This window comes from Hemicordylus capensis, chromosome 4 (genome assembly GCF_027244095.1).
Source record: "Hemicordylus capensis ecotype Gifberg chromosome 4, rHemCap1.1.pri, whole genome shotgun sequence".
Lineage (NCBI taxonomy): Eukaryota > Metazoa > Chordata > Lepidosauria > Squamata > Cordylidae > Hemicordylus > Hemicordylus capensis.
Genome location: NC_069660.1, coordinates 66,785,449 through 66,806,336, shown reverse-complemented (window position 1 = coordinate 66,806,336; position 20,888 = coordinate 66,785,449). Strand labels below are relative to the sequence as shown.

General features: G+C 42.9%; 1 protein-coding gene across 5 annotated transcripts; it reads right to left on the bottom strand.

The window, feature by feature from the left end:
• Positions 1-889: 889 nt before the first annotated feature.
• On the bottom strand, positions 890-20,551 carry RAB29 (RAB29, member RAS oncogene family). 5 transcript variants are annotated; one of them, XM_053250221.1, is made up of 6 exons: positions 20,262-20,551; positions 19,644-19,860; positions 9,874-9,945; positions 5,833-6,014; positions 3,379-3,500; positions 890-2,376 (listed from the first exon to the last, which is right to left on the bottom strand). In XM_053250221.1, exons 2-6 carry the CDS (start codon positions 19,765-19,767, stop codon positions 2,256-2,258), a joined length of 621 nt encoding a protein of 206 aa, XP_053106196.1. In that variant the 5' UTR covers positions 19,768-19,860; positions 20,262-20,551; the 3' UTR covers positions 890-2,255. The 5 variants fall into 5 exon arrangements, with proteins under 5 accessions (XP_053106196.1, XP_053106197.1, XP_053106194.1 ...); XM_053250222.1 differs by having other exon boundaries at positions 20,293-20,551; XM_053250219.1 differs by having other exon boundaries at positions 20,253-20,550.
• Between the last annotated feature and the right edge of the window lie 337 nt (positions 20,552-20,888).

The following is a 20,888-nucleotide window of genomic DNA, read 5'->3' as shown; positions in this document are numbered from 1 at the left end:
GCAACATCTGGAGGGCCGCAGGTTGGGGAAGCCTGCTGTAGGCAATCAAAGCAGTAGTTCAGTAGGCGATGAGCAATACAGTATGCTCAGTTGCCATGTTTTGTCACCCCCTGAAATGGACCAACATGATGTCAGAGATGCTGTTTGAAATAACTTGAGTAACACATCCAATGGATTCCTGTGCTTCTTATTCAACTGTATCTTGGTACCAAACTGTTTCACCTGGCTGTGTGAAGCATGCCTACACCTTATCCCCCTTTGTTTTAATTATTCATACATAATTTATCAACCGCTTCTCAAAACTGATGTAGTGGGCAAGGACTACTGCTTTCTATCGGATGAAATGTGTATGAAAGCATCATTAAAACTGTCTATCATGTGGAAAAGAGACATGCATCTTCAAGACAACCCCTACTGTTCTTGCCCTACCCACCTTTTTAATGTATACCGGCAAAAAGATTTAAAAGATTCAAAATAGTGAAGTGCAAAACTGCACTTCACTTGTATCATAACAATACAAACACTAATTTTGTGGTGCTCCCATTTCAAACAGTACAAGCAAACACGTGAAAGCACCAAATCACAAGAAAATTCAGAAACACTGATTATCAGTACAGTATTCCTTTAAAAAGTGCTTGACTTTCATTCTTCAGTGCTCAGCAATTCTATGGCATTTTTCAGACCTAGCACAGAAACCCAATGACAGCCTTTACCACCTTTCAAAAATACTAGAGATAAATAAGTTATTGCCACTTGGAACTATATTTAAACTAAAGGGGATCCCAATTCCCAATCCAGTGCTCACACCACAATTTTTCTGATCAGCAGTTGTTTACTAGTTTTAACTACGAAATATCCTCCTTGTTACAGACAATATAGGCAAGTCCAATGGATGAATAAATAAGCATCTTATTAAGGTAATTCATAATACTAGTCTCTTTCCATTTTACTTGGCCAAAAGTACACATTATCCAGTTTGGACAGATAGTTGAAATCCACTGTAATATTATTGGACACAAGATTCAAAGAGTGCCAGACAAAAAGATTTTTCTGTTAAGACCTTGAAAGAACTTCTTATCCAACTGCTCAAGTAGTTTTTAAATTACTGGAATGGAAACACATAATTCATCTGCTGGAATTTTACACCCATAATACTTGCATCTCTGTGGTGTTTCAAAGGACTAAAAATTTAAAAATCTCAACACATTTACCATTTTTCAACTTTTACCCTTCCTAAATTATGAATTAGCTAGCCAAATTAAAAAACTTTAAAAAGTTACTTTATTATTCAAATACAGTTATCAGCTATTATTACAAAACCTCCTAAAGGGAAATATCATGTATCAAAAAGGCACAGGGAAGTTTTAACTCATGCTTTATGTTCTACCACTTCCCCCATTCTGTGCTTCCCCCCTTCAGTTAACTAAAACTGGTAGGTGGGCTTTCAGATAGCATTACATGCTGACTATTTATATCCACACAGTAGGATGGCTGAGGGGAAGTAATTCATCAGAACCTGGGGGGAAAGGCAAATGAGGTCCTGTGAGAAAGGGGCTATAAAAACAAAGAATACTGCTGGTGCTCTAATAAGGTGCCTCAATAAAAAAGCAGTTTATAGCTTTTGCCTCAATTCATTGCTGGGTGCTCTAACAAAATGGCATAGGAAAGGAGTGAACAATAGTGTGTCCCCATAAAAGCAGGGACAGAAAAGGCCACAGAGTTCATGGTACTTTCCTTCAGCTTAGATGTAGCCGTTGGCAAAGAAACCACACACCACATGCAGAAGCAGCAGTAGACTTCTCGACATCTGTGGCACTGCAAGAAGAGTTGTGGTGAGAGTTCTGCAGTTGTGCCACAAGGGAGGATAATCCCAGCCCAATGCATGTTTCCACAGGCAACACATTAAAGGCAGTCTATTTCAAAGTGTGGGTGAAAGAAGGTTTAGCACACTAGTCAACACACAGCCAGGTTACTTTGGCTTTGCTTTCAGAGCATCACAAGGTCCCTGGAGCCACTTCTCCCAAACAGAAGATTCTTCAGTCCTGAGATAATCCAAGCTACAATGCTGAATGGAATGGCAAAAATGTATACCAATGGCCCATAAAACAGCAATACAGAGGTTCGTGTTGTCTGCTAGCTGAGGGACTTCCTCTACTGTTCTTCACAGCAGCACCAAGAGACAATTCACTATTGTTTTTAAAAAGCTAATACTGAAAGGCACGTTTGCTATCCAATTAGATGCAGCAGCAATGCAACTAGCAGCATCCCCAGTTGGGTGTGGATGCATCTTTGAGATTGATGTAGTCTCCACGGCCTGAAACAGAGATGTCTCCATCACTTGCCGACATAGTCGTCATCATCTTCTCAATAAGGACTCTAGAAAGCAAAAAAAAAACCAGGTTGGAAAAAGAACTGATAGCACTCATATAGCAGCATCAGACCAAATTACAACACACTCTATGTTCTTGGTGTCAATCTTTGTAATTCCAACATTGTTCTCATTCTAGAAAGTTCTCATTCCTAACCCTCTTTACCAGGGATTCTCAACGTGTGGGTCCCCAGATGTTATTGGACTTCAACTGCCATAATCCCCAGCCCCAGTGGCCTTTGGTTGGGAATTATGGGGGTTGAAGTCCAATTACATCTGGGGAGCCACACGTTGAGAATCCCTGCTCTTTACCACTAACCAGTTGCTTCGTAATCACCCTAACTCCCTACATTACCCTTAACAGATTGTTCCTCAAATGTCCAGTAAAACCTACAGAACTGTCATCCAATGTTCTAAGCAGTTTCAGTGCCCCAAGTAAGGATTCAAGTGGTTATCTGGATCTGCTCTCTTGACAATAGGCAAGTCATGTTGACTATCAAGTTAAATCTCTCAATGCAGCTTTACATGCACAACTACAATGGCAAAAGCAAAGCTTGTCAAGAATGACCACTACTAGTATGGACTACAAGCACTCAAAACAAGTGTCATGCATTCAAATGACAAGGTTATGCATACTCTGCTGTGCCTGTCCTAATGAAAGATACAAACTTGTTCTTAGCTCCATCCGTAGACCCCACCACCATAGCCGAGACCTCTAAAGACACTTGTGATGTATCCTGAACCATGGCCATAAGTCAAGGTGCCAACCATCTCATTACAAAGCACTGCAGTACTTCTGATGTGGAGATCCTGATAACTGTCAGTCTTACTCTAACCCCATCTCCCCGTCACAATGAAAACATCATTTCGGATTTGGGAGAAGTGAATTAAAATCACTATTTTTCAAGGCTTCAATACAATACAAGGCTTCAATTCACTAGTTAGCAACATGTCCATTCCCAGAGGTTGGATAACCCTCAGAAATGTCTTGAAGTTCCTATTTTGCCTACCTCATGGACTCATTTACATTCCTGTTTTCTTTGACAGATGTTTCAGTCCAGCCAGTAAAACCATTTTCTTTGCTGAACTGATCAATTTCTTCCTTGGTCACAGCCCATGGAGAAAGGTCACACTGGAAAAGAGGATTTAAGGACATTCAAAATTATAAGCATATGCATTTTTTTCCTGCCTGCATATAGCAAGACACCCCCTTTGTCTGATTATAAGGTGATATCGCAGCTCCATTTGTATTGCTGCATCCTAAACTGGCAAGCTAAGTGGTGGTGTAAATCCATGCACCTGTACCACATCTGCCACAGAAACAAGCAGCAGCTGCCTTTTCACTGCTTAAAATGAACCTGACTGAGTTTGAAGTGCCCATATTTACCCAAACAGAAGTCTACTCTGAATCCAAGATGACCCCCTTAAATATAGAGTTATAAGTACAGGTTATACCTATATTTTCCTGAAGAGAAGACTCTGAATTTAATATGACCTGATTTCTAGCATCAAAGAATTTAGGGAAAAAACCTAGTCTTGGATTCAGGTAAATATAGTAGAATTGCAAAAAGAAGATGGGCAGGATCCAGACTAACTTAGTCATGGCTGAACCCCACTGAAATTGAAGGGACTAAAGTTAGTCCTGATTAACTTGTCTCATTGATTTAAAGAGGGCTTAGTGATGGCTTAGCTTAGTAACACATGTGCACTGGCCACTTCGGGTCCGACGCTGGCCGGTGTGGCAAGGAGGTATGCTGCCGCCCTGCGCCAGCTGTTTTGGAGACAGCGCTGGTGGGGGAAATGGGGGGGGGGACGACCCTCCCTTCTCCTTCAAAAGGTAACATCCTTGCTGCTTAAGTGGCCTGAACTCTGGACCTCTGAACAGGTTTGGTGGTCTGGAAAGGACCACCAAACTGGTTTGTGCACGTCCCTACTGCTAAGTAGGATAATGAGCATCGGGGAGGAAAACAGTCTTTTGTCAAAAGTCAGAACAGGTTACACCAAGAAAGTTGAAATCAATGCATTTCTACAAATTTACTTCATACAATGCAAACATGCAGTAGAACTATATAGGGATGGATAACTTACAAAGAGATCCCATTTTCTTGGTGTAATCATGCTAAGTGCTGCTATCAAACACCGTTGCTTCACTCATCCCAAGAAGGAAATACCATTTGGATATCATTTGCTTTGCCATTCCTCTCACAATCCTCTTACTTAGCCCTATCTAGTTGTTTTTCAAACTGGGTACAGCATACCCAGATACAAGGAATGGGAGCACACTAGCTAGCCATGCCTCTTCCCCACAGTCCAGGCACACTCCATAGCCATGCCCCAGTTCTTCCCATAGACAGTGTTTCTTTGCTGAGGCAACTACTGTATCCAAAAAGGGTTTCTCCCTGTGATTTGGAATGCTGGCCACTCAGTTTCAAATCATGGGGAGAAGCTTCAGAGGAAAAACAGCCCACGTCCCAGGTCGTTAAAGAGGTCATATGGCAAGACTTCTTCCCAACCTCAGATGTGGCATCCAGATAGTTCTTGATGCTCCACGTCAAGAAGAAGAAAGGAGGAAATGAATACACAGGGAAACAAGTTGTCCTGGTAAGAACTAATCTGCCTACTTTCCTTTCACTATAATCTTTATTGAGAATTACCATCCTCACAAATTAGCCCATTTGAGCCTCAAATGTTCACAGGACTGCCATCATGAATCAGGGTGGATGATGTAATTACCTATGAGCTGCCCCTATGTGCCCCTACACCTGTAGCAGATTTGGTTCATATCAGTTAGGTGGTTCACAAGTTAGCCCACTTGCACCTCAAAAGTTTACACATCCACCATCTTGCATCGGGGTGGAAGATTCAATCCAGTATACCCAGTTTGGTTCATATTGGCCCAGGCATTGTGAAGTTGATGGGGGTGGGCACACAAAACAAAATGATGGGTGATCTCATATGCTTACTTTCCTTAAGGAAAGTTGGTAAAAAATGTGTTCTTGCCAATTCTAATCACCTACAACTGAAGAACCAGGGTGGGAAATCACAAGGCATCCTTCACAAATGCATCCCTGCCTCCTATTTTCTCTCAAAGGCTTTGAGCAGAGTTTCTTTCACTCACTCCCCACCATCACTCAATTCCTACTGTCACATCAGCCTACAAGGCACTCATTTGACCCCAGACCTCATCTCTTCTCAGCAACATCACACCAAATTGCCCTGCTTACCTGCCCGATACCTACATTAACGAAATCCCTTGCTTGACCCTTCCTTTTCTGTTTAGAGAATCAGGGCCACCCTTCCTTCATTGCCTGTTGGTGTTCAAAAGAAGCAAACACAAATGTACCCAAGCAGTGCCAGGGAGGCAAAATCCCTTCCATTTGCTAGGAATGAGAATTGCCACCCCAATTTACCACCTATAGTAGTTTGGTAGAAAGGCTGGATCCACCCAGTCCATGTTCTCTTACTTTATTAGCCAGCAGCAGGCAAGGGATTGGGTTCCCATCTGGCAGCCTCAGTTTGCTGTCCAAGTCCTGCTTCCATTTCTGGCAGCTGGTGAACGTGCTAATGCTGGTGACATCAAACATGATCACACAGGCTGACGCCTCCTTGTAGTACAATCGAGTCATAGATGTGAAGCGCTCTTGGCCTAAAGGTTTAAGTGAGAAATGGATTTAATCATTACCTTAAAGATACCAATTCTCTGTAGGAGGAGAATGGCAGTTCAGTCCACAAATAGCAGAGCAAAACCAGTTTGGTGAGAAAGCAGCAAAGTAAGAGGTCTTGAGACAGTCCTTTAGTATTTGTCCTATATTGAATGTGTGTTCCTAAGTCTAGGAACCAAGGATAGATCGGGACTTCTGTTGGTGTACTGACCACCCCATTGTCCAGCAGAGTCCCTAACTGAGCTGAGGGACCTGGTTGCTGAGTTGACATTGGAGTGGACCAGGTTGTTGGCGGTGGGGGACTTCAATGTCCATTTTGGAACTGGGTTGTCAGGGGCAGCTCAGGAGTTCATAGCGGCCATGATGACTGTGGGCCTATCCCAAGTGATCTCTGGACCGACACATGATGCAGATCACACACTTGATCTGGTTTTTTGCTCTGATCAGGGTGATGTCCCATGGGTGGGGCCCTTGTTATCTCCCCACTGTCATGGACAGATCATCATCTGGTTAAGGTAAGACTTGCAGCCAAAACCTACCTCTGTAGGGATGAAGGACCCATTAGGTTTTTCCACTTGAGAGGGTTATTGAATCCAATAGGATTCCAAGAAGCCTTGGAAGGGTTGCAAGCTGGCTCTGCTAGAGATTCTGTCGATGGTCTGGTACAAATATGGAATATTGAACTTACTAGAGCAGTAGGCACAATTACTCCTAAGCTAGGTGGCCAGATTTGGCTTTAAAAAAAGCCAAATTCTGGCTCAGCCCATTTGACCCATGAGTATACCCCTTAGGTTCTGGCAACTCTGCTCCTAAGTGTCTTCTCCAACCTGCTTTAAAGTTAGCCCCATGGTATTTGGATAAACTGTGGGAGTTGAAGTGGCAAGGTAGAGTGCCTTCTCTGTCGTGAACCATGTTGCCTATTAAGATCATCTGGAGAGGTCCGGTTATGGTTGCTGCCAACTCATTTGGTGGCAACTCGGGACCTGGCCTTCTCTGTGGCTGCCTCAGGACTTTGGGACTTGCTCCCTGCTGAAATAAGAGCATCTCCGTGTGTGTGTGTGTGTGTGTGTGTGTGTGTGTGTGTTTAAGGAGAACCCTGAAGACGTACCTATTTTTCCAGGCCTTCAACAGATACCAAATTTTAAAATTTTAATGTGTTTTTATCTATTATGATTTTTATCCTTTATGAATTTTAAATATTTTGTATTTTATATTATGTTTTAATTCTATACACCACCTAGAGTTTCTGATATTGGGCGGCATATAAATTCAATAAATATTGAATAACTACTCGGATTTATTTAAAGAAAAGTTTACAAACAAAGGTGAAAGAGCTTGCAGCTTATTTCAGCTGTAGCTCATAGCTGTAGAGAGAGACCAAAACAGCCAGCCATCTCTGGAGACAAAATGGAGACTAACACTAGAAGAACAAAATGGGGGAGGAGTCCAGCACTTTTTATCCATGACCCTACCCCCCGCCCCCACAGTGATTACTATGAGACACTGCGGCTAAGAGCAGATGCTGGCAGGGTCCTAGCTCCTACCTTCTCAAATTCAGTCTTTGTGAGCCTCCCCCTTGTATTAATATTGAAATATTTTCAAACCTCCATAAATAAGACAAACACACAGCCCTGCCACAGCAATAGGCTCACCCCTGCTTTCTGCCCGTTGGCAAATACATTGAAGAAAATGCTTTAAGGCTAAAACTTTAAGGCACATGCAGAAGAGAAAGTAAAGGGGAGCACAAATGCTCGCAGGAACTAAAGAGTTGCCCCACTGACTCCCAACATCAGAGTTAACCCTGACCCTGAGCAGAGTTAGCTGCACTGACTAGGAATGGCTGGCACTCTGGCTCTGACCAAAACATGGGGGTTAGAGAGAGTTGCTGTCTTCCTTGTAGCAACTTGTCAGGGAGCCAGCCTTACATTTGAAAACTTTAAGCTGTCCTCATTTAGAATCCAGAGAAGGCTATGTGCAAGATAACCCTGCATGTAGCCAGAATTTTGCAACCCTTGCTCACTGCTGAAGAGACAAGCCACTACTAAAACTGAACAGCAGATTATCCCTTGGGCAGCCGGAATGACGACAGTTTATGCAACAAGCAACACTGGCTATGCGCATAGTTCTCCCTCTAATATGTATTGACTGAAATAATCTCCAGGCGTTCCCAGATGTGCCATTTGCACAGCTGCAAATACTGTATCACAGAGATATAATTTAGCAAGTATGTTCATGGAAATTATGCCATTTGCGAGTGAGATTTTCTAGCGAGTAAGATTTTCTTTTGCACTGCTTCTAACCTCTTGCTGCATTTACATGCAAGTTAATCATTCAGTCCAAGGCTATATTGCATTTTACTTTACTGGTAAGGATGAATTTTTCATTATTGCCACCCCCAAGTTTGTTAGGACTAACTGGATGCCTCAAGCCAAGATAAATATAAGGCGTTAGGAAAAGTTGTTATAAGATCTGGAATCCACCTGCCTGTCCAAACCATGGTTCATTTACCATAATGTTAAAGTAAACCAAACTGGGCATGATCCTTTTTAAACAAGGCTGGAACCCAATATCTAGGCAGGCTCTTTTGTAAAGTGTGGGTGCAAAGAGATCCCCATTTTAGATACATTCATAGTCAAATAAAAATAATTTTATTATAGAGAAAAAGCAGACAAAAATAATTTAAACAAGATGACCTAGGTGGATGACCTCCTATACTAAAATGGAGAGCCTAAGCAGAGCCAAGACTTATGTTGATGTTGTGCTTATTTCAGGTGTACGTGAGCCAGAGGTACAAGTTGTAGTAGTAATAAAAATTACTAGCTTAACTCATGCAGAGCATCTGCACACTAGTACTTGATTGCTCCCCTCACCCCCTGCCACAGCCCTCCTCACCTCAGAGATCTCGCCACCCTCACCTGAGCTGCACTCCTGCTGCTCCTCCTCCATCCGGTTGCTTCCATCCCCCTCACCCCTCTTGGTCGCAGCTGCAGCATTGCTGGCACCTATTGGCCAAGCTACAGCCTCCTATCCCCAGAGACCTCCTCCCCACCCTCACCCCACTCTTGCTCTTTCCCACAGGAGCAGCAGCAGCAGTTGACCGGGACCTTCCTTGCTGCTGCCACGGCTGCTTGTTCCCCTCAGGATGCTGACAGGCCTGGGCTCATCCCTTGCCTGCCTGCCTCCCTCTGCCAATGGCCCAAACAGCAGCAGTGGTTGACTTGGTAGCCCCAAACAGCAGCAGTGGTTGACAGGGACCTTCCTTGCCGCTGCTGCCATGGCCGCTCGTTCCCCTGAGGCTGCTGAAAGGCTAGGGCCCATCCCTCACCCTTCCTTCTTTCTCTATTCCCCTTCCCTCACATTTCCCCTCTGTCTCACCCTCCCTTTTTCTTTCTTTCTTTCTCTCTCCGTCCCTTCCTGAGTTAACAGATCTTGTTCATCATATTTCCTCATCTAATTCACACAGCGGCAGCCTCCTTCTCCTCAAGGGGCTCCTTACTCCCTCACAACCCCTCTCTTTGCATACCCCTGCCCACTATCCATTTATATAGATAGATTCCTCTCCTCTACAATCAAGAACATCTTCCGACCAGTAACAGTTGCATTCCAACCAACCTTAACCATCACAGGCTTCTCCTCCCTATATGCATCCCCACTGCCCAATTACCATGGTGCTTCTGCTCTCACAGGCTCCTCCTCTCTTGCATATGAAATCCCCACTGCCCAATCAGGTGCTTTTGCTCAACTCTCACAAGAGCTGCCACACACGGGATTAGCCATGGGTATGCCTTAGAGAATTAAATATAGAGATAGATAAAAGATAATAGGCAATTTTTCAAAGCTCACCCGCAATGTCCCACAGCTGAAGCCTCACTGTCTCAGAGTCTGACCACTGTACCACCTTCAGAGCAAAATCCACTGCCACAGAAAGAGAACAAGAGAAAGGAAAGGCTGATTAGGAACTGAGCAAAACCATTGTGTGTATTTATTCCTCCCCTGAGCAATTCTCCACTGTAAATTCCATTTATATCCTAGGGAACGTCATATTGCTCCTTTAATATGTAAACTGGTAGATCAATCTGATGAAAATCGTGTAAGACATCTGCTCTCAGATAAAGATGCTTCAATCTCTATTTCTGTAGCTAAGTTTAATTATATTGCTTTTAAGAGGTATACATCATCCTAATTCTAAACTGTACATATATATTTTTTTAATGTTTACTAGTTTTTACTCTCTGTTTGGTCTAATGACTAAATAAAATTACAATTACAATTACATCAATCTTTATGAATGATGCTTGGACACTACAGGAAATGTGCATTAGGCTACCATGCAATATAGCAGTCATTTCCACACAGTTGTTCACTTTCTTGCTATTGAAGATGGTGCCATGCACAAGTCATTTAGCCCTGATGAGCTCATGGAACATGTTTATGTTTCAGTAAATCACAAAAAGCAAGGATGGAAACAAGTTGACCACTGACTGCGTGGGCGTTGCTTTAAAACTCCCCTGGGCAGCTTTAGCCGCATGGAGAACTCCTTGCAGTTAAAGGCTACAACAATAAGTGGGTCCAAGCATCACCACACCCTCTTTGTTCTCTGGATTTCCAAGTTGTTGTAGGAGTGTGGCAATTTCCAGCTTTAAATCAGAGAGACACCACAGGAGACATTCTAAAGCAGAATACACATATCTTAGACTAGTACCATCTGGGTACTATCTTAAGAAACTCTGAATAAAAACTGTACATATATACACAAAGTCTAGAATCAAGGGGGAGGCAGTTTTTAATCATTTATTTAAATGATCAATTTAATAATTACATTTAATAATTTAAATGCTTCCTAATAAAATGGTATACTAATTGGTTGCTGCAATAATAAAGACATACTGATTTAAAACGGAACAGAGCCTTTATACAGCTTCAGAGTGTACCCTATATGTTCTATACCATAAGACACAATTTAAGTACATCAACATTAGTGCTGTGATGACAGGCAAAGATGTTTCCCCCACTGTTTTCTCTTTACAAAAAAGAAAAAAAAAACACAGCCTTTCATAGGTGCTTCATCATAAAAAATTCAGTTTTATTTATTTATATATCTATCATTTATATACCGCCCAAACTTTTGTCTCTGGGCGGTTAACATAAAACAATTAAAACAATTCAACAATTTAAAATCAATCACAAAATTAAAACCAACAAAGCTCGAGGGTCGCACATGTGCATTAAGTTCAAATTTCATTTTAAATCAGATTACTTTAAAAGATAAATTTATTATAGCTGAAATTGAATGTATACAATCCATTGTTAAATGATTTTTATTCATCTAGTTGCTTCTACCTGCATGGATTCAGATTTTATTCAATCTGAAGCATGAGCTATTTTGCCTTAAGATGAATTAAGGTCCTAATTTTCTTTAAGATTAAAGTCTCACGTGAACATTAGCATTTGTCAATGAATCTTGGTTTCTACCATGTTATCTCAAGCATACTCTTATCTACTTTTAGCACAAGGACGATTGTCTCTTGCAGTAGCTGAACATGCACACACACACATCTTATTTCCAGTGAGCCCTGCAATTTTTGAGGAAAAACTAGATAGGGATCAATTCACAAGCTCAATGTGTAGAATGCTAATCCTGCTTAGATGAAGTTGTTATTCTAACTATAACAGTCACTGGCCCAGGAATAATATTTGGCACAGCTACTGTGCCCAAATCCAGTAATGCCAGCACTACTCTAATGCCTACTTTTCTATTCAGTGACAGGCACTATGAGTACACAGGGACTTTCCAAACAATCAGTGTGTATCCCAATGGCATTTTAGTCATTTTACAATTTCAGTAATAATAGCAGTCTTCTGATGGCATGTAACTGATGGGAGCATAATAGGTGGATTGGGCCCCTTTATTCTGGGCAAGAAGGAAAGGGGGAGGCGATGCTGTTCACCACTTTCCTGCTCTAATGGACACTAGCAGAGACCACCACCTCCCAGAAGCAAAATGCAGTGGCTAAGAGACACAGTTACCGATCAGAAAATCCTTGGTTCAAATCCTGCCTCTGCAGTCCCAAGAAGACGCCACAGGCAAGCCACTCTCTCTTCCAGCCTCCGCTGCAATAGCTGGGTAGCAGACGTGACCTAACTTCCCAGGTTGTTCTATAAGTTTCATCAAGTTAATGTGCGTAAAGCACTTGCAAGAGCTACATAAATGCTTATTATCACCCCGAAAGAGTAAAAGAAATCTATGGCATCAGAGTAGGAGAAACTGTTTTGCTCATCAGAAGGGACCATGACCACTAAGTATGGCCAACAGGGGTTACTGAGCCTTTACAATCCAAAAGAAAACACTACCAGGAAATCACAACATTTTCTCTGGGACAAACTACTACACACTGGCATATGTGGACCCCATTGCCCACAGCCTGGGCAAAAAGCATGTCCCTGTGGGCTGCAAATAGGAAAGGCATTTAATTTGGGGTGGGGTGGGGAGAATTCTAAGTGAATTATCCTATGGAAAAATCAATGCTGTATTCCCAAGATGTGCTACAAGCTCAAGAACATGTATATTTGATTGACCTAATACTAACACAGCAATGTTGGCAAAAACCACAGCATGAAGGTGCAAGCAGCTTGCAAAGCAGAGCTTTCCCCCAAAGAGACAAATCTATCAAAAAGACACTTCTGTCACCTCTTTTGCTCTGGTGTGTTGGCTCTCCTTTTGCTAAGTGTGTTAGAGGTGCACATTCTGAGTAGAAACAGTGGACATAGATAATCAGATCATTTTGATTAGGGTCAGCCTTATACAATGGGGATACTTTAAGCTATGAAGGCTAGCCCTACTAATCTTGCCCTGGTTTGGTTCTATAATTCTATTCTTTAATGATCTTATGGACTTAGTGCAAAACTAAAGAAACACATTAAAAGGTTATGCTCACCAAGATTTTTTAAACCAGGCAACATGTATTACAAAGAAGTAAACTTCATTCAAACAGCTACTTGCAAAGACAGATTTTCCATCACCACCCATCCACAATGCCTGAAAGTAGATGTGGGGCAGGGGAACAGCTACAAACAAATAATAAAAATAAAATTCCATTTGAGCAAGTGTGCTTAGGCATCAAGACTATGCTTTTTTTCTCTGGAGTGTAAGAGCCTAGGGCTTAGCAAACAAGAACAAAACTAAACTGGCCCACAGCTATTATCTAGGTCAGTGGGTCTGAAATATTTCAAGTCAGGAATCCTTTTTCAAAAAGGCAGACTGGAGAGAAGAAAAGGACTGCAACGTCCCTCCCTCCCTCTAGTGCAATTGATCAAAGTGGTGTGTAAGTGCATCTTTTGCAGGGATAAAAATTGGGTTCTTTGTACAGCAATTCCTCAGCGGGATGTGGATTCCACTTTAATGACCTCTGACCTAGTTCTTCGTCTGGATCTTCCCATAGGAAGATGAAAGCTAACAATAAATAAAGGTGAGGGGAAGAGAAAGCCCACTTCACCAACATCAAACAAGGCATTTACATGGAAACCAGTTCTCACTCAGGATCTGTGGCAGACCCAAGGCATATTAAGATTTGCAATGTGGGTGTGCCACATCAACTAACCCTAGGACCAGGACGACACTATTATGAGGCTTCGTGAGGAATGGCCTCATGCGGCAAGTGGAGTGGTGAGTGCAGGCACCCTGCCTCATCCTCTGTTGCAGGTGTCACCCCAGCTGTCTTCTGCTGCTGCCTCCACCTCCTCTGTGGTGCCACTGCCCGTCTTTGCACTTTTCCTTCTTACCAGCCTGTCCCCTACCTCACAGGCCCAGACACACCCCTTTCCCCTTGTCATAGGCCTCACCTTCTGGAGTGCAGGGTGATGTCAGTGTTGGCTCCCATCCATAGGAACAGAGCAAGCTGCCTTCTACTGAGTCAGGCCATTGGTCTATCTAGCTCAGTATTGTCTTCACAGACTGGCAATGGCTTCTCCAAGGTTGCAGGCAGGAATCTCTCTCAGCCCTATCTTGGAGAAGCCAGGGAGGGAACTTGAAACCTTCTGCTCTTCCCAAAGCGGCTTCATCCCCCAATGGGATATCTTCCAGTGCTCACACATCAAGTCTCCTATTCAGATGCAACCAGGGCAGACCCTGCTTAGCTTGCTACCACAAGACCAGCTCTCTTCCAGGAGGCAAAGCTAGCCAGAGCAGTTAGGGCGGCTCACCTCAAGTGGCAAAAACCAACACACAGCAGCACAGCCCAGACAAAATACAGTCAGGACAGCCCAAGATCTCCGGTTGCTAGAGGTGGGCTGCCAAAAGCCACCTGGCCCAAACACCCTGCAGGCTTCAGAGGAGACGCAAAAAGAAAAGAGAAGACTGCCAGCTGTAAGCCTCCTTGTCAACCAATGTCCCCTCCATTCAAGCCTGCAAGGGTCTGATCAAAAGCTAGGAGCTCCTGATCCGACCCCTGCAGGTTTCGAAGGAGATGACCAAGCGCCAGGGCAAAGCTGCAAGAGAGTACATGGATTCCAAACATCGCTCACCCCTGGGGCTGCTGCCTGCCGGCGGACAAGCTTTCTTCTCCTCACTACACCGTGTCCCTCAGCACACTTCTCCAGCCCACCACCGTTTCCTGCCCATCCCCAGCAGCACCACATGGGGTAGAAGCATGCCGTGGCTGGGGTGAGGAGGCTGCCGCCTGCCCCCACCGCTGTCACCATCATACATGCCACCACCAGGCTATGGAGCCGTAAGCCGCCTGTGCCCTCCCTAAGTCGCTGACAAGGGGGCTGCTGACAGCCCTTCCTCTACCATCACTGCCCCGCTAATCTTGCAGGATTTCCCTCCTGCTCTCACCATGGTATCTCTTCCCTGCCCACCCCTCATGCACTGATCCTTCTCTACCCTCCTCAATCTCCCCTCTCCTGCCACTTCCAGCTCATCTTATTTGGTGGTGGCGGCCACTGCTTTTCCTCCTCCTCACTTCCTTTTGAAAAGTCAGAACATAGGACACAGTGAAAATAACTGTATGGTGGACCCCACATTGCCTTCTGCTCTGTTCCTTGCCCTTATTCGCAGGGAGCAGGATGGGAAGAGGAAGAGTAGGGTAATTAATGGCAGCAGTGGCAAAAGCACTATGGCTGCTGGGTAGGGCAGTCATCTGCCCACTAATGGGGTTGCATGAGGCTGCAGGCGACAGGTAGGTGGAGGCAGATAATTTGCTGTCTCTATCAATTTGCCACCTGAGGCAACTGCCTCTCTGCCCCTCATACTGGGCCAATCCTTGGTATACCACTTACAGAACTTTGCCCTTTCCCTCTCATTGGCTCCCTAGCTGCTTATTTGTAGTTTTGTTTAAAATGGCATTACTTTTACCAAGTCCAGGATTCAAGGGAACCTTGGCAGACTGTCCTTCATGGGATCCCTTATACTCGGGCAGGCAGATCCCTTACACTTGGGCAGGCGCCTAAGAGAGTCGGGGATGTGCACAGACCATGGTTCAAGGACTTTGAGAATTCTGAACAGGAACTTTAAGAACAGGGAAGATGCCATGTGCATGCTGGTACTGCACCAGGGATTTTGAGGAGGTACTCAGCACAAAGCTGAATGGGAGAGAGCAGGTAAGAACCTGCCCTCCTTTTTTGTAAAGTGCTCGAATTTTGTTCAAATTTCCCAAAAAGTGCTCAAAATGCAGTTTGTGCACATCCCTAGAGAGAATTACACCACCACCACCACCACACAATGTTATGAGAACAGAGGTGGTTTCAGGGATCTGCAGTGGGCTGCTCTGAAGACCCTGGGCCCTTGTCAGTTGCTCAGTGACACCAGTCCTGGCTTTTGTCTGGATGGGCAAGAAGACTGCCAGTGTCCTCTTTAAAAGGTATTTAAAGCACTTCAATTCAAAGCAACACAATTAGAAGGAACTTGGAGGTATCAATATGAAAAATAAAACACATTTCATTACAGCTCAGTTCCCCATATTCTATAAATACATCCTATAAATCATAAAGCTTAGGCCATAGTAAATCCAAGTCCTGCAGCTCAGGACTCTTCAGAATGTATTTGCTTTTAGGCATCTAGAATCTGAAGAGTACAGAGGATTACATGTCAGGTTAAAGTAATTACCAGCTCAGCAGCCTTATTAAACTTAATTAAAATGCTGTGTAAGGAAGTGGCAAGTTCCTTAAATGAAAATTGCTGTTGGAAACAAACAACACACAATGCTATTTGCAACCTCCTTTCCAAAACAGCAGGGAAAGGTATTTCTACTGTTGAAAAGGTCTCAAAACTTCTTTTCTTTCCCCCCATAAGATGACTTCAAGATTAGCTGGCGCTCTTTGACATGAGCCATGCAACTCGACATGCCACAATATCTACCCATCAGAGACACAAGGGTAGTTGAAGACTCTCAGATTTTAAAGCCAGAAGATATTATGAATATTTATATACTGTTTTTCAACAAATAAGTTTTCAAAGTGGTTTACAAAGCAAAAAGTATAGAAAATTGATTTCAACTGATTGTCAAGTTGTTCTAGTAAGAACTAACCTGTCTACTTTCCTTTTATATCCCTACAACTGGACTAAATTTGGTCCAAATTGGTTAGGCAAGTTAGCCCAATTGCGCCTCAAACGTTTACGTGTCCACCAACTTGAATCAGGGTGGATGACATCATCACAAACACCACCATTGAGGTGTCCCTGAGTATCACTCACTACAACTGTACCAAATTTGGTTCAAATCGGTTATGTGGCCCAAAAGTTAGCCCACTTGAACCTCAAACATTCACACATCCGCCATATTGGATGGGATGGATGACATCACCACAAACTGCACCATTGAGGTGACCCTGTGTATCACTCACTACAACTGTATCAAATTTGGTTCACATTGGTCCAGGCATTGCAAAGTTGATGAGACGCACACAGAATGCCAGGTAAGCATCATAAGCCTACTGGAAAATAGACTAATATGCACACACACACATATATATAAATAAATGATTTGGGGGGCATTCCTGGAGGGAATATGCATTTCTCCCCTTATTTCTGCCCCCTTCCTGCTTTTTACTTAAAAAAAAAAACCCTCAAGGTCTCGTTATTCATGGTTTCATTATCTGGGAAATTGGTGGGAAAGGAACACCAGTGAATAACAAGGGCCACCTGTACAAAGAAGGCTGGAGTCAATCAGTTACATAGAGCCAGTTCTGCTATAAATAATTTTAAGATGGCAAGCAGCCTGATACTTGGCCCAACAGTCAATACATTTTCTCTGATGAAAACCTGCAATGGTGCAACAGCCATATTTGGATTATACTATCAAACCAGTCTAAACTGTATTCTGCTAGTAAAAGGTAAAGTGTGCCATCAATTCGGTGTCGACTCCTGGTAACTACAGAGCCCTGTGGTTGTCTTTGGTAGAATACAGGAAGGGTTTACCATGGCCATCTCCCACGCAATATGAGATGATGTCTTTCAGCATCTTCCTATATCGCTGCTGCCCGATACAGGTGTTTCCCATAGTCTGGGAAACATACCAGTGGGGATTTGAACCAGCAACCTCTGGCTTGCTAATCAAGTCATTTCCCCGCTGCGCCATTAGGTGGCTGGTATTCTCCTGGTACCCTATGTGAAAAGATCACAGATACTACTGGCACTGTCTGTTTGGTTTCCTTAAAAAACAGCAAGAAAGGCTGGTTTAATATCTGCCTGGTCTACAACCACATCATACCCTAAATATACCACTGATTTTTCAAGCTTATGAAACACCAGATGTTTATACCCTCAGATATATAGCCTGGTATAGTATTTAACAAAATAAAGGTGGGGCAGGATATCCCTTCAGAGTAGAGATGGCCAGAAGATGCAAATGCCAATATAATCATAAGGATTAGGCGAGTGGGATGGCGTGTGTGTACATACACCCACGTTGAAGGGGGCAAGAAATACACAGTTTGTACACTTCTGGCAATAAACAACATTTAAGTAGGAAGGGCCTGTGCCTACAGAGATCATTATTATTAACTAAACTGGTTAGGACTCAGAAATGCAACCTCATATCCAGGATGCCTAGTTTGGAATGAGCAGTAGTGACCAACTGAACGACTCCCCACCCCCCCAAGGATTTCTTGTACACTTCATCCAAGATACCCAGCACCAGTCATTATCATACTAGATTAGATCACAGGCCAGTGACCTAATCAAGTCTGGCCCTTCTTCAATTTCATTTGTTTCTTTTAAATTTTAATTTAAAAAATCCTCTTCCCCACCACCACACTGGCATTTTTCTAGTGAAAAAAGAAAGGATTCTTTGACAATGGGATTCAGGAGCTGTAGGTCCCACAGAACCTAAATGCCTTGAAATCAAGGCTTCAGATAGAGAGGTATAAATGGGAGGGGGGCAGGCAGGTGGGAGGACTGTGCCTCAACTGGGATCTTACACACTGTGGGATGGAGGGGAAGTGGAGCCTGAATATCATACCAGGCCCAGAAAGTTTTGTCAGAAGTCCTACTTGGAGTTTACAATTGTAGCAGAACATGTATCACACATTTTGGGTTTTAGTCACACATAGAAATATTGGTACTAATAATATTGAGTAGACATAGCAAGCAATACTAGAAGCTGTTGCCTTTGTTACTCCCTCTGCTTCTCACACCAACATACCATACTTAAAAAGCACACACTGCCTTATTAGATCACCCACACCTTTGTTGCAAAACAAAGAGATGGGCAAAAAGATTCATCTCTCATTCCTCTCACAAGACACACCACCACTTCACATTGATATAAATATTCTCTCTCTCCTTCGCAACAGTAGGTTTGCCTAAAAAGGAACTGCAACCTCTGCTTTCATCCAGAGGCACAAATGTATGTAAAACAGGGGTGGACAAAAATTAGGTTGTGGTGCATGGCTGAAGCACACAGTACCAGGATTCTTGCAAGGAATGCTGGTCTGATCCAACAAGCTGCTACTTATGTTCTTACGCAAGCCTACATACTCAGCATCACTTCACGTTAATGAATTATGCCTTCACTGATAAGACACCCCAGTTATCACGTTTGCTTTCTAAGTGTAACACATGCTAGTGGGCCATAGAGAACTTTGTTTTTAAATTAGATGCATAGATTGACACCACCCCACTCTTGACACAGAGAACCAATGTTTGGTGCAGGTAGTTCCTACTATAGAACAGAAACATATCACCAGAGATTAAATAGCAGCCTGTAATTAATTAGGAACTGGCAACCATCCTCTGATTGAGCAACTATGGACATATTTAAGGACGACACCTGACCTCAGTGGCACATAACTTCTGAGTGCAGGAATAAATTTATTTCAACCAAGGGTAGAAATACAAGTGAGACTGAGAAATGCAATATCCAAATAAACAGGGATGAAAAACACAATATCTTAAACTGGGCCAGTATCAGTCATTCAAAGACTATAAACAGCTTTTGGGTCACAGAGAACTTCCCAAGACAGAATACCAAAAAATACCAGGTTCTTACAGTCAACAACATTTTTATAGCACAGACAAAATATAGACAAGTGGAATTGTTTTTCTAATACCTAAAGCCCATAATAATATATATCACAAATACATCTTTTAATGTTGGGGGGAACATTACATTACTCACCTCCTACTGTCGACTTGTAATGCTTGTTGAAACTATCGTTAGCATATCGCTGGACCAGAGATGTCTTCCCAACTGTAGCATCCCCAATAATCAGCACTTTAAACATATGGTCGTGATGGCCCATATTTGGAAACAGCAAAGCAAACCGACGGAAGAACTCCCCCCTCGATTCCTCAGAATGCACAGCCACTTGGAAAAAGGGACACCTCACTTTTCTCTACAAAGAAAATCTGTGTATTTAAAGGTGGCTTCCAGAACACAGGCAACCCACAACGTAACCCTTCTTGTTTTTTCCCTCTGCAAACATCACATCCCACTGAGAAAGGAAGATCTCTGCAGATATGTACTAGAGCTGGGGAGCTCTAGCCTGAGGCAATGGAACACAAAATAATACTATATCTACACGGCGTTTCCCCCTCTTATTTCTCACTTCCTCCTGCAAGCAGGGGCTCTCACCGGGAACTCAGAGAGGCAGTATGATGCAGTATTTTAAATAAGTAGCAACACCTCAGACTCCCCTGCCCAGCCTTAGTAAAACCACACAAACTAATCCCCAGGAAGCATCGTTCACTCAGTCAATAATGAAAGCAGGTTTTAAAAAATAGTCACCAGCTATACATTTGCAGAGTGAAAAGCCAAATCTTCGTACAGTTGCACCGTGGAGACAGCTAAGTGTAGCCAAACTAATTCTGCAGTTCGAAGAAAAAGCTTTTTGAAGTTTGTTAGAAAAAGCGAAGAAGAGATTTAAACCGTACTCCCTCCTGATGCGATGTTGCTTACACACTTTCTTCGCCTACAAAACAAATGTCTATATTTCAGCAGGTTCTATTTCTCCCAGCCTTTTTTCCGCATTCTGTCATGTGATACTGTCGGGCGGCGGCATTGCTTTATTAGAGGAACTACATTACCCGGTATACATATGGACGAGGGAAGAAAACTGCATGATGGGAAACGTAGTTTTATGTAGTCGTGGTAGGTTCTGATTCAGCTTGTTAGGTGCGTATACAGCCTAGAAAGTGCCGTGTAACTATTACTAACACTTACATGTAAATATTTAGTTATATATCTATATCTACATCAACACTTTATATTACATATTTAAAATGTTATATATATATATATATATATATATATATATATATATATATATATATATATAAATAATATATGTAATATATATATTTATATATACGTTATAGCAGCTTTTTCTTCTTCTTTCCTGGGAGTGCTTCTGTGCATAATAGG

Bases quoted from the DNA above. Each gene is read 5' to 3' on its own strand.
- RAB29 (XM_053250221.1), bottom strand. From the start codon at position 19,767: ATGGGCCATCACGACCATATGTTTAAAGTGCTGATTATTGGGGATGCT. The intron at 9,946-19,643 runs GTGAGTAATGTA...TTTCTGTGGCAG, and splicing joins TTACAAGTCGACAGTAGGAG to TGGATTTTGCTCTGAAGGTG. The intron at 6,015-9,873 runs GTGAGCTTTGAA...TTAAACCTTTAG, and splicing joins TCAGCTGTGGGACATTGCGG to GCCAAGAGCGCTTCACATCT.